The sequence below is a fragment of the Mustelus asterias genome, chromosome 17, assembly GCF_964213995.1.
Source record: "Mustelus asterias chromosome 17, sMusAst1.hap1.1, whole genome shotgun sequence".
Classification (NCBI taxonomy): domain Eukaryota; kingdom Metazoa; phylum Chordata; class Chondrichthyes; order Carcharhiniformes; family Triakidae; genus Mustelus; species Mustelus asterias.
Window position 1 is genome coordinate 70,974,797 of NC_135817.1, and position 14,910 is coordinate 70,989,706.

Sequence of the window (14,910 nt, forward strand, 5' to 3'; positions counted from 1 at the left end):
CATGGGTGAGGTGATGAGATGCATCACCAGCTGCTCACGTCACTGCCTATGATGCCCTTATTAATACAACATTCATTTGGATTGTACTAACAGACCCCCGTCACAAGTATTCAATGGAACTCTCCACAATGTAACCGACACAAATCATTCTTAGTTGACATCCTCAGGGTTTAGAGCCAGTGAGGGTTCCACTGAAGCTTGTGCAGGGGCAAACCAAACTAACAAAAGGGAAGGCATGTTAGCTAATGGCTGAAGTGGTAGCACCAAGCGAAGTTCCAACATCAGTGTATGCATTTGCCATTGTCCCTCTTGCAGTAATCCTATCAATATTGGAGAGCACTTTTGGATGCTGCAAGAAACAAGACAAAGTTGTCATCTTATTTGTGTTGTCAGACATATTGATATCCAGAGTCTGCACAATTATATTTAAGGTGCGCATGTTTTTTAAAAATTAAATACATAAATTCCATGGTGCTGGCCACTCTATCCACAGAAGAGCACATCTTAATGTATCTGAAACATTAACCCTGCCTGCTCTTCACACATTATTTGCTGTTCATGCTCTCAATAATTCTTTTCTATAACAATCTATGGGATACGGCAACTACGGTCTGCTGAGCAAGCTTGGAGAGGCTGTACTCTCACGTAAAATTCCCACTGCTGTCTGTGCCACCACTACCTATTGTTGTTCACTTGTGAACTCTGTCTACAAGGTCTCACCAAAGTGAGTATTTGATCTGGTGCATGGCATGGTCAATGAAATGAGTTTCAGGGAAAGGCATAAAATTGTACAGGGGTGAGAGAGTGGGAGTGAGGTGAAGAAGTGCAAAGCCAGAGGACGGATGGGCATGAAAGACAAGAAGAACTTCAACAATACATTTGCAGCTTTACTGAGATTAAGAAAATTTTCCTTGAAAGTATAAACACTAGCCTTCTGAGAAGAAAACAAAGTTTGAGCATATACAAATGTGGCATAAACCATAGTCTGCATTCAATTTTAAGCATATTTTAATTTGAAAAAAGTTTATTTCGTATGAGGAAAAGAAAGAAATTAAAATGTGTAATAGAATTGCATGGCTGTATATAACCAACTGAAAATTAGACAGTACATATAGAGATGACAGCATAATTAAAACATTATCAAAATTCATTACAAAGGTGAACAGGAAGCAAAAAAGTGACTGGAATGTGCAAGTGCAGTGATTTTTTAGTAGATTAATGTTGGTTATTTTGAACCCAAAATCTGCAAATCGATTTCTTTTTAAATTTGGAGCAGTGTTTTCCCAATTTGGTCAGGGACATTCATAAAAACATTGAAAAAAAAAACATTTCCATACATTTACATTGTGCTATTCATTAGCTTATGCACAGTTTTTTTATGATCAAGATAAAATGAACTGCTGCTTTATAGCTGATGCATTTCAGAATCCAGGACAGCAACAAGACAACTGAATTGCACCTACTATTAACATAATTTGAAAGTTCTAGTTTTGCATTCTTCTCACTAGGACACACAGTTGCTCAAGTATGAGACAGCTATCTTCCAATGTCAAAGTTATATTGACTCAAAAGATACAGTACTAACCAAAAAGAGTACATGTCTTGACCTGAACTATCTATGCAGTTAGTCAGTTTATGGCTAAAGGATGTAACACGCTACATGTTGAGCTGGATAATGCAGTCAGAAATAGTTTTGAACTATTACACTAAATTTAACTACAAATACTACCAAGTTCTTGCCAGTAAATGTGCTCAAAACAGTTCAATTCAGATCTTAGCAATATCAAACATTCACTTTCAAAGGAAAATGTAAAAAAATTTAATGGTGACAAATTTTTGATTAAAAGTATAGGTGGGATATATAATGCATCAGATGCAAGGACTACAAACAAATATTGGAGTCAATCCCCATTTCTCTCAACAATAAAATCACAAAGCTACAGACTGAGGTTTACTGTATTTGACTGTAGTTTGCTACTACTCAGACTGTGAATCATTGCTATCATCTGAGAGTGCTTGTTGAGTTCATCCTGTTGGGCTTGGACAAGGGCTTCTTTTTGTTGCAATCGTGCTTCTACCTGGGATTTTTGCACTTCTAGAGATGACAACTGCAGAATGGGACAAAATGAACATCTATATTAGGCAAGAGTGTAGAACAACAAATTTATTAATGTAAAACAAAACTAATTTCTAAATATCTGTTCCTGAATCTAAATAATTTTCTTATTCAGGAAATAAACAAAAATAATACATAATGCCAAAAAAATGGCAGCACGGAGCTCTGAAATGCAGAGAGATCTGGATATGTTAGTGCATGAATCCTAAAAGGTTAGTATGCAGGTACAGCAAGTCATGAGGAAAGTTAACAGAATGTTACTATTTATCACGAGGGGAATTGAATACAAAAGTAGAGAGCGAGTCATTGGTAATACAAAACTGGAGTACTGTTGAAAGAAAACATTTTGTCAAAGCTTTTTATCTTGCACTGGTCAGGACCAACAGAAGAATATTAATATCAAGGGAAACATTATATTGTATGGAACAGGCTCGAGGGCTCTGTAGTCTACACCTGCTCCTAATCTGTATACTTGTTTCCGCATTAGACACAGCAACATCAAGTGCAAATTGCATTAGTCTTCTGAAGCAATTTTCTTTTACACAATTTTCAGTTCAAATTAATTTGTCATCAAACATAGGATCTGTCATGAACCATCACAACCAGATGGAATGTCTGAACCTTTGTTTGTATTAAATACATCAAGGAATATTTTAAGTGGTAACCTGATGCAAGTTTACAAATGCAACTGAAAATGGGTTACCCACAAAAATAATTTTTAATCAGTGTCTAGACCAACAGCTGAGAGTATTCTACTGAACCCCATTCATTTGTTTCATTGGTAGACAATGGATTGTTTCCTTCTTTAATATTTGAAAATTATTAGTGGCTTTGGTCCTAAAAATGGAACTTCAATTTTTAGAGCCAATTTGAATAACTAGCTGAAATGTACAACGATGATCAATTTTATCTACTTGCATCCTGGTCAGGCGACCTTTGGTGCAGCACGGTGGCACAGTGGTTAGCACTGCTGCCTCACAGCACCAGGGACCCGGGTTCAATTCCCAGCTTGGGTCACTGTCTGTGCTGAGTTTGCACGTTCTCCCCATGCCTGCGTGGGTTTCCTCTGGATGTTCGGATTTCCTCCCATAGTCCAAAGATGTGCAGGTTAGGTGGATTGGCCATGCTAAGTTGTCCCTTGGTGTCAGGGGGACTAGCTAAGGTAAATGCATGGGGTTATGGGGATAAGGCCTGGGTGGGTTTGCATTCGGTGCAGACTCAATGGGCTGAATGGCCTCCTGTTGCACTGTAGGATTCTATGATTCTATGGCCAGTATTGCGAGCAAAAGATCTTGGAATCGCAATCCACACTGAAAGTGCATTTGAAATGTTATTTTATTTGCACTGGTTTGATCAATTTTGTGCAAATTGGACTGGGGAAAAAAAACAATACAACTTCGCAGAACCTCAAGGCCAATATATTTATTCAAATTACAGCCCAAACTAGTAACGAGTTCCAGAACATAACAACAAATTGAAATACACAAAAGTTCCACAAGAAATTGGATAACGTACATGCAATGGAGAACTCAGGCATGGTATGCAAAATGTGAAGACGTTTAACAGTAATGAAGTGAAGTTACCATTTCATCCAAGCCAATTAATACAAAAGTAAATTATGGGAGTGATTAGTTCATTTTCGCTATTCAAAAAGAGACAGAATATTGTGGAGAAAAAAATTACTAGAAATTATTCTTCATATTCAATAAAAAATTAGCAATGTGTCAACACTAGTGCAATTATTTCTCAGGATGATTTCAGCAAACACCTACTACCCACTGTTGGTTAGGTTTATTTATTTTGATCCACTTGTGTACTCGTAAAGAAAAAGATGGAATAAATTTTATCTGGCACCTTGGACAGTTAACGTAAATAGCTGTTGTTCCTTATACTTTGGATTATCAAACTCAGAACAGCACATCCTAAGTATGCAAGAAGGAATTTCTCAAATTATTAGTTGTTAAGCATGAGTGCCAATTTATGTAGACTTATGACATGTGCTCCAACTTGAAAAGGGATGCCTTTGAAAACAAACAATCAAATTATCCTGTGCTGGGTTCAAAACAGTAGTTAGGAAACTTTCTGTTCCCTTTAGGTATATCCGAATCTTGAGGTAAAAGGCAGCTTTGGAACCCACTGTTCTAATTAGCGATCAACAGAGAAAATGCTGGAAAATCTCAGCAGATCTGGCAGCATCTGTAAGGAGAGAAAAGAGCTGATGTTGAGTCCAGATGACCCTTTGTCAAAGCTGTCATCTTGTGTCAGATTTGACAAAGGGTCATCTGGACTCGAAGCGTCAGCTCTTTTCTCTCCTTACAGATGCTGCCCGACCTGAGGTTTTCCAGCATTTTCTCTTTTGGTTTCAGATTCCAGCATCCGCAGTAATTTGCTTTTATTTATTTTGTTCTAATTAGCGACTTTAGATTCCCAATTAAATTTGTGTTACAAAATATTCAGAACATCCTGGATAGTCTCAGATTATAGTCAGAGACACTGGTTTCTAATGCAATTGTACCTGCAACCCTTGTAATGAGAAATTTACTTTCACTCCTGAAAATTTAGTTATTTCTAGTATAATGCAGGGAAGAGGACACAGCAACTCAATCTGGATATTGTAATCTTCACATGTGCTTCAACAATCTTCTGAAAGGCAGAAAGATTAACAAGTCTAAATACATAAAAGTTACCTTAATACTGAGGTCTTTCCTGGCTAACTCTGTCTTGCTAAGCTCCTTTCGGAGAACGTCAATAGCTTCTTCCATATCCTCTTTCTCCTTCTCTGTTGTTTTTATTTTTTCTTGCTGTGCTCGGAAATTTTGTTCCAAACCTGTCAAATTGTTACAAAAAAAATAAGTTAGTGGGTTAAGACTAACATGCAGAGTGCAGATTTATCAGCACTATTACAATCACATATGCTCTGTCGTATTGATGCCTTTCCGCCACTTTCCTGCTATCTACTGACAACATAACTTTTTAAACTTTCACAAGGTATATATAACCTATTGCTTGAGATTTTTCAGCCCATCAGTATATCAAACTGATGAAATGACTAAAACATGTTACAATCCCAGTTAATGTTGATACTGGATGGGAAGGTCTCAGAATGGAACCCTGGCTCAAAAGGCCACTTACAGGACTGCCAATTAGCTTTTAACAAAAAAATCAAAACATTCATTAAACATGAAAAGTTCGACCAGTACAATACTCCTTTACTTATTTTCAGAAATGTATTCAGGTTTTTATGGATAATACAAGTTACAAAACATATCTTATGCTATATAATCTCAGTAAGTACATAGCCCCTGTAAAGTAATAGGCCAAATGCGGTTAGATACACTGTACTCTGAAACCAAGTGGCAGATGCTACACAATAGAACTTCTGTGGATTCCTCCTCAAATCCCCTCGGATGATTACTACACCATGAGCCAAGTGGCCTCACTGGATTCCACACAAAGTGTTTCCCAAACTCCACTCTCTAAAAGACATAACTGAGAATCTTCTTTTAAACAATGCTTTCCTCAGCTGTTTTCAGCAAGGATCCACTTCCAACATTTCCTACTCTCCTTTCAGTATTCTTCTGCCTTGAACTGCCATTGTATTCAAGCTTCTACACAATCTCTCAGGTATCCAGCCACCGATAGAACACTACTGCTTCATAGGCTGTCGCCAAACTTTTGATTTACCTCTGATATCTGGTTCCTCACTTTAATCTAGTTCTTGCAGCTGTCTCTAACTCAGAACATTTTCTTTGCCTTTTACTTGAATTACTTGAATTCCAACAAACAGTACTTGTTCAAATTCCAGTTCCTTTTGCTCCTTTGCTGTCCACCTTCCTGGTACCTCTCTTTTCATTGCCTGGTTTCTAGAACGATCTGTTCTTTAATTTCTGGGACTTGCTTTCTTGCCCATATACTCAATTGTCTGACACAGCTGTGTGAGAACTGTTCCCTCTCTAGCTGCTAAACCCCAATTGCCTTGGGTCCAGTTAAAACTGAACACAAAAGGTCTTTCTAACTTAAAGATGATCCCTGGTTGCTGTTTAGTCATTCTCTACCTTTGTTCGCTTTTTACATTATAATCTAAGCAAAATGCAGATTGTTTGAAATGAAACCGAACCTCCATACATGCAAACACCTTTGTTTAACTTGAATCTAACTAGAGTTTCAACCCTTTCTTACACAAACATTAAACTCACTGAAATCTATACTTTTTTCTAATATCCAAAAATATAAACATTGATCACTTAAAACTATCCCTGCTTTCTAACAAATTGCAATTTTTCATTTAAACTGTAGAATTCACATCAGAAGTGCTGTAGTTCTCTTTTTTTTTGAAGCTGTGTCCTCTTGTAGGACTGCTCCCTAATTCAGTCCCCAATATTAATCAAGCCCCAGCCCAGTCTATTCCCTAGGCGATTTTGCATCTGAAAGCAGCTTGAGTAACCAGAATAACTTAGCTAGCATTAAATTACGCAACTTCAGTATACGTATAGCTGATCAAATTTACACAACATGCCAGTCTGCTACATTGGGTAGACTGGCAGGAGCTCATGAATCTCAAAGATGGGAGAACAGTTGCAAAGATAGAACCTGAAAGGAATCTTCCTGCATTCAGGTCCTCAAAAGCATTTTGATAAAAAGAAAATACTATTGAGATGTTAGAAGATGGAGGAACATGTGCACTGTGATTCATGTACAAACCGCATGCCTGATACCTGTAAGTGACTACAATTCATACAGTAACCGTAATTTTAATTCAAATGATGAATTGAATTATTTCCCTGACGTGTGCCTCCAATTACAGAAATGCATGAAATGCAATGAACTTCTAAGATTGTGTTAGCGCTCGACATGAACAAAGGACCAATGTAGAACAGCGTAAGGGGCCTCTGACTTTGGGTAGATTGTCCTACATCTGCTTGTGGCACAGCTGTGAGAACTGTTTCCTGTTGGGCCATCTACCTAAAGTTTTGAAGCAAGGTAAAAAGCACAATCCTAACATAAATTAAATGCTCTTAAGATAGGGGAAGATTTATTATAAAGTTTTCCTATTGCTCCATCTTCTTTTAAGTTCCCAATAGGATCACACACAAATTTCCAATGACGGTTTTTCCCGATGACTTGAACCATTTGGAACACATAAGACCATACAAATGTAATATAATACATCCCATCACTCCGTGGCACATTTCACTTTTCTGTTCAAATAATAAATACATTTTGAAGCAGACAAATGGACGTAGGTGAGTGAAAAACCAAAGACGCACCCATTAATTTATTGTCCTTTTCCTCTAACTGAATGCATAGATCCTTTTTCTGTGCTTCCATCTCTGCTAACTGAGCAAGGCATCTAAGATTCAAAAAGAAAAACAAAATTTTACCGATTCCTTAAAAGAATTTACACTTGACAAACATGACTTCAAGTCATTCTGATAGACTTAGGAACTATAAATACTACATCCGATCACAGGTTGGAAAATGGACTTACCTGTCATTCTGTTGTTTAAGGGATTCAATTTGCTTTTTGAACAATTCACTTTGTTCACTTAAGGAATTGTGTTTAATCTGTAGTTCTTTAAGTTGCCTTTCAACTGTCTCAAGGCTAAAAAGAAAGTTTGTGTAAATGAACAAATCTGAAATTGAATTTATGGATTATATTTTCAAGAAAGTTATTCTGTCAAAAATACAATTCATTTAACCTTTTAAAAAGTTACACAAATATAAATATACTCCTGTAGGTTGCTACATCAAGGTTCATTCAGCCCACTCCCATGATGGTACATTCTCTCCTCTGCTACAATGCCCTCAGTGCCACAAGTTATTTTTCCTAATGTCCTCCCCCATGTATCCATTGTCACTTTGAAATAGGGTGCTGAACGAAGGATGCCAGTGGTTTATTGGAAGATCCTCCCCCATTCTTGTAGACAAGCGTTGGGCCTCCAAACGATAGCACAAAACTGGTAAGATTATTGCTCCATGCCATACACACAGTCATTTCTTTACAATGAACCATGATGGCACTGTAATTCATTTTTTGAAATGACAGGATGGAAAATTGCACCAAAATCGGAGCGGATATCACTCAAACTTACTTTTGAGCAAGACTCTTTGAAGTAACTTTTAAGGATTCATGTTCTTCAGAAACGGCCTGTAGTTTACAATTGTGCTGATAAAGCTCTTCAATATCAGCCTTGGCACGGTCAGATTCCAACAGTTGTGTCTTTAGCGCTCCATCAAGTTCCTCATTTTTTCTCTCTGCTTCCATTAAAAGTGAAGCTAACTGTCGTGCCTACAACTCAAAAAATATCCAAATTTATAAAATGGAACAATTCAGAATGAATGTACAAAGTAGAGATTGAAGCTGCCTTAACATACAAATTAGAAAAAAAAGTGAAAATTCAATGTTCAAGACATTAAATATTACCCAGGGAATACACACCTGATCTGTATAAATCATCAGACATCACTAGTGCATAAGGGCAGTGACAAGTGATATCAGACAAGCAATCATACTGCTGTAGCAGGCTTGGTGTCTATGATGGTAGTGAAAAAGTAGAGTTCACCATCAATACATGTGAAAGTTGGTGCCATGTTTGGAGATCATGGGGGCGATTCTCCCATTCCAACCCGCTAATTTTTTGGTGCGTTGGGTTGGGAGACGCGCGTGCGCGCCAATTCGCATATGCGTTCCTGATTGCATGCACGTCCCCCACCGCCAGAAAGTAGGCGCAGTCAGGACCACGCAGGAAACCAGCAGGAAGACCAGGTAAGTGATTTTAATCCTTTTGTAATGTAATTGATATGTCATTATCGGGCCCAGGACTGAATTCTCCAGGCCTGATAGCATCTCCCACTCTGCCAGTACAATTTCACTCCGGTGGGGTTTAGAGTAGCTCCCCACTTTCAGGGAACTAGCAGGAGACCCCCCCTGGGATAAAGAGGGGGGGGGGCGGTTGGGGAGAGAGAGAAAGAAAGATCAGGGCCCCCCAGGAGTTGGGCTGCGGGCGTGGTCCCTCCTGGGCATGGGCATCTTGGCAGTGCTAGCCTGTGCCCCCTGGCACTGCCCAAGGGGCAAAGTGCCCATGCCTGGATGGCACCTTGGCACTGCTCACCAGGCATCGGGCAGTGCCAAGGGGGTGGGGCCTATTGTAGGCAGGATTTAGGGGTGATCGGTGGGGGAGGGTCACACTGCCACACGGCATTCTATGCTTTCAAAAAAAAATTGTTCCATCCCAAAAAATCAAATTCACATAGAATCCAATTTATGGTTCCCACCAGAGACACAAACAAAATCCAAGCTGACAAGATGAGGCATTGCACCCCACCTTGGGCTTGATCTGATGTTTCATCTTAGCCAAAAGACCGAAATGTCTTCGAAAAATTGCATTAGCAATGTCTCGGTTAAACCTATCGATTACCCTGATCAGTGGCGCTATCCACTGCCAGGTAAGCATTTTCCTTCACATAAAAGTTACAAACCCTAATATCATCAATGATTCCAATTGAAATTGGCTCAACCCAAAACTCTATACCAATTGATCAATTAAAATCCCAGTAAAGCGGTAAGGTTAATTAAAAGGAAGAACAGTAAATAACAGTTAATGCCTGAAATCCTTCTCCTGATGCAAATTTCAAAATGAGCAAAATGAAAAGGATTTACTGTGGTTTCTAACGTGCTTCCCAGACAAACGGAATGGATAACTCAGAAGCTGTGCAATTTTCAACGTTTTTTATAAACCCCATTAAATTTTGTTCAATTACAAAAATATTAACCATAATTGATTACTGCCCTTCATTTCCAAAGATTAAAAGAACTGCAGCTTCTGCAAAATAGATTTGCATTCTACTGGCACTTCACTTTTGATAACTTTTTAATGTTACTTATAATCGACATTAGTGTGGTAAATCCAACAGTGCCTTACTCTGCTAGATTTTGAAGATCCTCACAATTAGAAACTTAGAACCTAGGGAGTTAGTCTATACCAGGCAATGTTGGGTCAATTTCTGTGCTGAAAAAATTCTAATTTGAATTCAATTATATAATGTACCCAATCAAAAGATTAATTGAATTGAAAGACTGAATCAAAGAGAGACAATGGGTGAGATTCTCTGGCTCCTGCTCTGTTTTTCTCAGCCATGCCCCATTCGCTGGCGGTGGGATCTTCTGGTCTAGCTGTCAATGGGAATTCCCACTGAAGCCACACGGTGGAACCAGAGAATCTCGCTGGTGTGAACAGCCAGAGAATTCCAGCCAGTATCTTTAAAATTACTTATCTGTCTTGCAATATATTCAAAATACCTCTGCTTCTGCATGGGCTCTCTGACAGCGGTACTGGGCAATCAAACGATCAGCCTGTGCCAGGGCTAGTGCCTTTGCTTCCAATAGGTCCTGCAAACGGTTTTCTTTGGACTAAACAAAAGAAAGAGTTAAACTTCAATTATATTCATGCTAAAGATTGTTAATATCAAAACACGTTTCAAAACGTCAATCTGTGATATTGTAAAATATGGAAATCAAATGAAGTAAGGATGTTTAAGGCCCTGCTCAGTTCACATGCTATTGTATCAGAAGGGAGGCATGCAAAGGTATAAATGAAGGACAGCCATCTCTAGATGAATCAGTCTGGTGAAACTATCCTGCATACCTTCTCTTGGCAAATGCATCCATTCTTAGGTAAGACCACCAAACTGCGCACACCACTCCAGGTGTGGTCTCACCAAAGACCTGTACAGCTGAGGTAAGATTGAAATCCTCTTGCAAGCAAAACCAACATTTGTTCATACTTGCTTTCAATGATCGGTGTACAAGGACAACCAGGTGCTTCTATGCATCAACATTTCCCAAACTATCACAATTTAAATAATATTCTGTTTTCCATTTTTCTGACAGAAGTGGATGACTTCACACTTATCCACATTATACAACACTTGCCATGTATTTGGCCACTCACTCAAAGTGTAAATCACCTTGAAGCTTCTTTACTTCTTCCTCATCACTCAAAACACCCCCTAGTTTTTTAGTCATCAGCTTGAAAATATTACTATGATTCCCTCAACCAAACTGTTGATGTATATTGTGAATAGCTAGGGCCTAAGCACTGATCCCTGTGGTGCCCCACTAATCACCGCCTTCCACTCCAAAAAACAGTCATTTATTCTGACCCTTTGAAAAGAAAAATATTACAGGAAAAATGGAGAACAATCTTATTTAAAGTTTGCTGCACCATGTAAAACAGCAGTCAAAAAAGGAAAGATGTTTCCTCACACTATTTCATATCTCTTAGCTGTCATAGTCTCGACCAAAGTTTAAAAGAAAATCGAATAAATTTTATATTGTTGCACCCGCAATACCATAAACTAAAATGTATATGTAATAAAATGACAAAACCCCCAAAATATTAGGTTCTTGTGAATAAATGAGGGGGTTCTCATAGAAAGCTATAAAATTCTAACAGGACTAGATTAGATAGGCTAGATGCAAGAAAGATGCTCCCTATGGTGTGGTGTCCAGAACCAAAACCAGTCTAAAGATACAGAGTAGGCTGCTTGGGACAGAGTAGAAATTTCTTCACCCAGAGAATGGTCAGCCTGTGGAATTCACTACCACCGAAGGTAGTTGAGGCCAAAACATTGTATGTTTTCAAGAAGCAGTTAGATATAACACTAGAGGCGAAGGGGATCAAAGGATAGGAGGGAAAGGCGGGATCATGCTTTTGAGTTGGATGATCAGCCATGTCATAATGAATGGCGGAGCAGGCCCGAAGGGTCTCCTCCTGCTCCTATTTTCGGTTTCTATAAATCCGTTCTCTGCACAAGGCGTTGAGACGCAGATGTCAACCTCCAGAATATCAAATCGAAGATGCCCCAAAGATGCGCGAGGGAATCCCTTTTGGAGGTTTCCAGTTTAAGGTTTGCACAGCAGTTGCTCAGAAGTGCAAACTTTCCCCGGGCAATTGCCCTGCACTGGGAACCATCCAAAGAAACACAAACTTTGGATGGTTCCGACTGAATTACATCAATAGTTACCCAGAGAAGGTTAGAAGAATTACAGCCTCTTATTTTTCGCAGCTATTGAACAGACCCATTGAACACCCCGCCCCCCGCATACTGCTGACAACGTCCCCCACACCAACCCCATCCTCCCACCGACAGAAACTCCAACCCATGTGATTCCTCCACCTACTGTATCAAACCAGACTTTTCACACCCCCCCCCACCCCCCGCCATACCCAACATCATTCCCCCCCCCTCCCCCCAGTGCATAGCAGACATCGATCAACGCCTCCCCCCCCCAGGCCTGTCGCGACCCCTACTCCTCCCCAAGGCCCACCATACACACAACCCCTCCCCCCCACTAGAACCGATGACCCTATCACCCCTGCCCAGGCCCAACTCCAACCCCTTCCTTTTTGAGGCCCACCACACACACTATCTCACTTCCAAGGCCACTGTTCTCAAAACTTGCATATACAGAGTAACCCTTCACCAAGAATGACGAATGTCACATTATTGTATTAATTATATACCACAAAATGCACCATTGCTACAACGGTAAGAGTAGAACATTAGGAGGCAAATGGCCGGCTAAAATTGTTGCTGAAACTTGTGTTAAAGAGAAACAAAAAGCGTTTACAAAATGTCTCTCTGAACATACCAATAGGAAGGAACAAACTTGATCAGAAACAGTGCCAGCAAATAGCAGTCCCACACTATGCTGCCTGCCACCTTCAGGACTTCAGGTAACACTAGCTGCTGTATTCATGGTCAGCTCAGAGTCATATAAACAGGCCTGCTCTACGCAATGAGAGTTGTATTTTAAATGATTAATGGATTACATAGAATGGCTGGAGAAACTAGTTCATCTGGTGGAGAGATCCACAACATGACAGCATAATCTTTAATTTAGAACTGGACAATTTAGGACTGAAATCTGAATGCATCACTTCACACAAATGTTTGTGGAAACATTTATTCCTTTCTTCCTCTTCAAAAGCCGATGGCTACCAGGCAACTGAAATTTTAAATTGAGGTTGATAAATCAGCCAGTGCCTAATTGAATGGTAAAACAGTTTGAAGAGAAGAAGAACCTACTCTTGCTCCTATGTCTTTTCTCATTTTTTCATGTCAATTTGAAGCAGTTTTGTATTTCAATGCACCTTGCATTGATTGTATATGTGAGCCATCCCTTCGAACCTCTGCAGAAAGACCTGATAGTCTGATCTCTATTCTGCTGTTAGCCAATATCACAGTTAAACTATTTACAGGAATTTAGAAATTGCAGCAGTTTTAAATCCAGATAATAAAAAAACCTTTTTCCTCACTTTCTCAAAATAGTGCAACTATAAAATATAATAGCATTACAGTCAACGGTTTCCTTGTCTAGACGCTATGTTCTGGAATCCCCCCTCTGAATTTCTTTGCCTTTTTCTTTACTTTTAAGACATTCCTTAAAACCTACATCTTTGCCCTAATATTTTCTGATGTAGCCCCGTGTCAAATTTTGTCTGCTAATGCATCTGTGAAGCACATTGGAATATTTCACTGTGCTCAAGGTACTATATAAATGCAAGCAGGATGTGTAAAAATCTATTCAGCTACACAAATAATACAAATTTACAAGACACCGAGGAGCAAAGAATTACAATTTCATACATTTTTTCCATGCAGTTAATAAGCTCTTTACAACTTTATACATAGTGCTTTTCACATCAGTAAAAGAACACCAAATCATCAGACGTGACATTTATAGATGCGCAGCGGAGGTAGATTATTAGGATGATTTCAAAAGCATTACATCACAATGAAGAATTTCACTTTGAACTTGGAGAGTAAATAAGTGCAGCTTATGTTATTCAACACATCATGTTGTTCACATTCAGTTGCAAAAGAAACCATATTGAAACCAATCAAGAGAGAATTTTAAAATGTTTCAGTATTTTCTTATTTTTGTCAACTTTAGAAGAACATTTCATTGATGTAACATCATGTGGTTTCTGTTCCGATAACATATGGCACATTTTGGTTTATCAATTTTCAATGCTGCCTGTTTAAAAATATCAAATTCAACAGGTACTTACAGCAAGAGATGAAAGTTTCTGCTCATATACATCCATCATATCTGACAGCCTCACATCCTTGACTTGTTCCTTCAGCTGTAAAAATATATTAAATGTATTGTTAAGCAGCTAAATAAAAAGAAAGTCAATACAGAATGCTCGGCAGAGAACTAAATATAAATATTTTTACAGGTGTTTATTTCTTGCACAAAACTGACAACAAAATAGTTTGTGAAACTCAAGCATATAATATGGCAAATAAAAATTCAACATTTGTGCTTCGAGGTCAGCTTCAATACACAATTTCAGGAAACTGTTACAATCAAAAAATTAACCTTCATTTTTTTCAAACAATTCTTACAGCTAAATTTCTTAATGAGACTCAATCATCAATGTAGTCTATGTTATATTGCTCCACTTTCCTCAATTAGACTATTAACATTGATTAAATATGGGCGTTTGGTAGCATGGCGACTCGTAATCTACAGGTATGGACGAATGCTCCGGAGACACAAGTTCAACGTGGTTGACTCTGAGCTACCTTTTGAAATGTCTTGGGAAGCTAGTTTTATTCAAAAAGATGGCTCACAACCACCACCTTATCAAGGGCAATTAAGATTGGGCAATACATGACAGCCTTGCCAGCAATATCCACATTCCAAAACAAGTTAATTTGAAATCCCCGTCGACAACAACTGGGGACTTGTGCCAAAACTGGAAGAGGAGTCCCACAGACTA

At 38.8% G+C, this 14,910-nt stretch overlaps 1 protein-coding gene across 6 annotated transcripts in view; it reads right to left on the bottom strand.

The window, feature by feature from the left end:
• Window positions 1-1,002: 1,002 nt before the first annotated feature.
• cip2a (cellular inhibitor of PP2A) overlaps window positions 1,003-14,910 on the bottom strand; it is a 56,331-nt gene continuing 42,423 nt past the window's right edge. For all 6 annotated transcript variants that reach the window (XM_078232946.1, XM_078232949.1, XM_078232950.1 and 3 more), the window contains 7 exons: window positions 14,194-14,268; window positions 10,416-10,526; window positions 8,209-8,405; window positions 7,605-7,718; window positions 7,384-7,466; window positions 4,804-4,943; window positions 1,003-2,108 (listed from right to left, as the gene is read on the bottom strand). In XM_078232946.1, the coding sequence (XP_078089072.1) occupies window positions 1,938-2,108; window positions 4,804-4,943; window positions 7,384-7,466; window positions 7,605-7,718; window positions 8,209-8,405; window positions 10,416-10,526; window positions 14,194-14,268 (891 nt within the window). In that variant the 3' untranslated portion in view covers window positions 1,003-1,937. The remainder of the gene's footprint in view (window positions 2,109-4,803; window positions 4,944-7,383; window positions 7,467-7,604; window positions 7,719-8,208; window positions 8,406-10,415; window positions 10,527-14,193; window positions 14,269-14,910) is intronic.